Here is a 3,520-nt window from a genome sequence, read left to right on the forward strand (position 1 = left end):
TATTATATTATATCATATCATATTATATTATATTATATTATATGAATGTTGTCAAACACTTTAAATATAAACGAAATATGGAATAATTCTATTTTGGAACGGGGAAATTCGAAGTAGATAAAGTTATAAGTAATAGCGAATAAATATCGAGCTAAAAAAAAAAAAAAACTCCTTTGAATAGGAAAAGTCGAATGCTGCTCGTAGAATTCGAACCCACATTCTCTGTTTGCATGACAGACGTTCTAAAACTAAGTATCGAGGTTCTTATTAATATTACTGTTGTTATTAATATTACTGCACGTTGGTCAAAAATGCTTAGCGGCATTTTATTCAGGCTCATGTAAACTTTACCCTTTGTCCTTGGAGGGTCTATAAAATAAGTACCACTTGAGCCCTGGGGTCGATGTAATCGACTTAACCCCCCTCTCCCGAAATTTCTGGTCTTACGCAAATATCTGAAGCCATCATTATTATTATTGTCATTGTTCCTGTTTTGATAAATTAAAAACATTTTAAAATAAAATAGAATAATTTTCCAGATTCAGAATCTCCGGTGTTCAAAACAATAAGTCGAAGATCATATTCTTTGTTTAACTTTTAAAAAAAATCATAATCAAAAAAAAAATTGAGACAGTAAAAATTTATCCGCACACGAATCTGCTGTTGTGGTGCCTGCTCATATTAAAAGTGTAATTAGCGGGAGATTTAATTATTATTTCTAGTAGATTAAGTAAATTTCTGTGGTTGGGTCATGTTTCAAACAATAGAAAACGGAATGCAGTTTTTATTGTCCATTTAGCCATCCGTAATTCTTTCACGCACGCACGCATATGCACACACCTGCGTACGTATACACGCACACTGATACATAGTCACTCTTTCCATCTCAACTCTCTCTCTCTCTACTTCCTCTCTCTCTCTCTCTTTCCCTCATTCCTCCTCTCTCTCTCTCTCTTTCCCTCATTCCTCCTCTCTCTCTCTAAACACCAGTAAGTAGTTGAACTACTTCTACCTCTTCCTCTTTCTACAAAGTTCAAGGATTTATAAACACTTGTGTTGTCATATATCGTCACTTGACTCCCCGCAGTTGCATCACAATGGCTCAACAAAAGAAATCTACTGGAAACCAAGAGCTGGACGCCAAAATAGAACAGTGGATGTTATGGGATAAGAACGAACAAACTCGTTCGGAAATCAACGATCTTCTAGAAAAACAAAACATCGCCGAACTGAAGAAATGTCTTTTGAAACGCATCAGTTTCGGCACTGCTGGCCTTCGTGCGAAGATGGGCGCTGGATTTGCTTATATGAACGAACTGATTATCATACAAGCCACCCAAGGTATACTTCGTTACCTAGAAGCTGACGATTGTGAGAAATTGAAAGCGAAAGGTGTAGTTGTCGGTTACGATGGTCGCTACAACAGCTTAAGGTTTGCACAGTTGGTTGCTAATATTTACGTTCGAGCTGGAGTGCCCGTTTATTTGTATTCAAGGATGTGCCCCACCCCCTATGTACCTTATGCTGTCTCCTATTATGGCTGTCGATGTGGCGTTATGGTGACAGCGTCGCACAATCCGAAAGAGGACAATGGGTATAAAGTCTACTGGAATAACGGAGCACAGATCGTATCTCCGTATGAAAAATATCTCTCCGATTCCATTGATAACAACCTGGAGCCATGGAGTACATCATGGGATACTTCAGTATTGAAAGATAACCCACTCGTTCGCGATCCTTACGAAACCGTATACACTGAATATAATAAAGACTTGGAAAGTCTCTGCTTTCATAAAACACAGAATCAGAAGACTCCACTGAAATTCACTTATACAGCCATGCACGGAGTCGGTTACCCATTCACATCTCGATCGCTTGAGGTATTTGGTTTCAGTCCACCAATTCCTGTTAAAGAGCAGGTGGAAGCCGACCCTGATTTCCCAACCGTGAAGTACCCTAACCCAGAAGAAGGGGAGGGTGCCTTAAAGCTGGCAATGAAAACTGCTGACGAACACCAAAGTTCCATCATTCTGGCCAACGATCCTGACGCCGATCGACTAGCAGTGGCCGAGAAAGTAGACGGCAAATGGAAAATATTTACTGGAAACGAACTGGGGGCCCTGTTTGGTTGGTGGTTGGTAAAATGTTACAAAGAGAACCATCCTAACAAATCTATGTCTGATGTTTATATGTTATCCAGTACTGTTTCCTCAAAAATATTGAAAGCTATCGCCAACAAAGAAAACTTGAATTTCGTGGAAACTTTAACGGGTTTTAAATGGATGGGCAGCGAATCTTACAAACTGATCAACCAAGGTAAATGTGTTTTGTTTGCATTCGAGGAAGCTATAGGTTTTATGTGTGGCAGTAAGGTTCTTGACAAAGACGGTGTAAGTGCTGCAGCTGTTATAGCCGAGATGGCCAGTTATGTTCACCAGGCAGGTAGAAATTTAAATGATCAATTGGAACAGGTCTACTCCACTTACGGCCACCACCTGTCTATAAATTCATATTTCCTCAGTTATGATTCGTCGGCCACTGACCAAATGTTCGCCGATCTTCGAAACTATCAAGGAACAGGGACTCATCCGAAAAGTTGTGGACCCTATGCTATCAGCGGTATACGGGATTTAACTGTGGGTTACGACAGTAACACCGAGGACGGTGTACCTCTGCTACCAACGAGTAAGTCAAGCCATGTCATTACTTTCACGTTTGAATGCGGTTGTATAGCGACCCTAAGGACCAGTGGGACAGAACCGAAGATCAAATATTACACTGAACATTGTCCCAAGCCTGACAGGGGTCTCGGAAAGGCTGATGTCATGAAAGAATTGCAAGATATTGTCAAATGCATTGAAAAGTACTTTTATCAACCTGAAAAATACGGATTTGTTGCTCGTACATAATCCCATAAATATGTTTGTGTGTGTATATATTATATATGTATTTATATATGTGTGTACCCATACATATATCATAGATGATGTTCGCACACACACACTCACGCATACACATTTTTTTTTTTATTATGCAAATTACTGCTGTCCCCCAAATTATTGTTAACACTTATTTTTCTTTATGTTTAATTGATCAGACGGGTTCCTATTGTCTGTACTTAGATGACCGAAGTCCAGTAAGATTAAACCGTGTCCCATGTTTATCACTGTTCCCGTTCAGATCCAATTTTCGATTGATCATGAGAATTTAATTTGTTTTCATCTACTTTTTTTTTTTAAATTTTAATTTGTAACTTATCGGAGTTATTCTTCCACCCTTTTCTTTGTAACTAGCTTACCAATGCTACTTTAGGTTTTCTTTCTCCAACTTTAAATTCTTCAAGAATCTTTTGCGTTCGGTGGTCATTCAGTACAACCTTGCTTCCTTTCTATCACTCCACGCCTTTATGGTACATGAGTTATTTCCCTTGGTTCAATTTTTTTTTTTTAACATACAATGATAATTATCTTCGCGCGAACATACATATATATGTGTATGTATATACATATATATATTTATA

General features: G+C 38.4%; 1 protein-coding gene across 1 annotated transcript; it reads left to right on the forward strand.

Moving 5' to 3' along the window:
* The first annotated feature begins 882 nt into the window (after nt 1–882).
* Nucleotides 883–3,488, forward strand: LOC106870409 (phosphopentomutase). Its single transcript, XM_014916464.2, has one exon. It carries the CDS (start codon nt 1,098–1,100, stop codon nt 2,907–2,909), a length of 1,812 nt encoding a protein of 603 aa, XP_014771950.1. The 5' UTR covers nt 883–1,097; the 3' UTR covers nt 2,910–3,488.
* Nucleotides 3,489–3,520: the final 32 nt, after the last annotated feature.

This window comes from Octopus bimaculoides, chromosome 23 (genome assembly GCF_001194135.2).
Source record: "Octopus bimaculoides isolate UCB-OBI-ISO-001 chromosome 23, ASM119413v2, whole genome shotgun sequence".
Taxonomy (NCBI): Eukaryota; Metazoa; Mollusca; class Cephalopoda; order Octopoda; family Octopodidae; genus Octopus; species Octopus bimaculoides.

Bases quoted from the DNA above. Each gene is read 5' to 3' on its own strand.
- LOC106870409 (XM_014916464.2), top strand. From the start codon at position 1,098: ATGGCTCAACAAAAGAAATCTACTGGAAACCAAGAGCTGGACGCCAAA.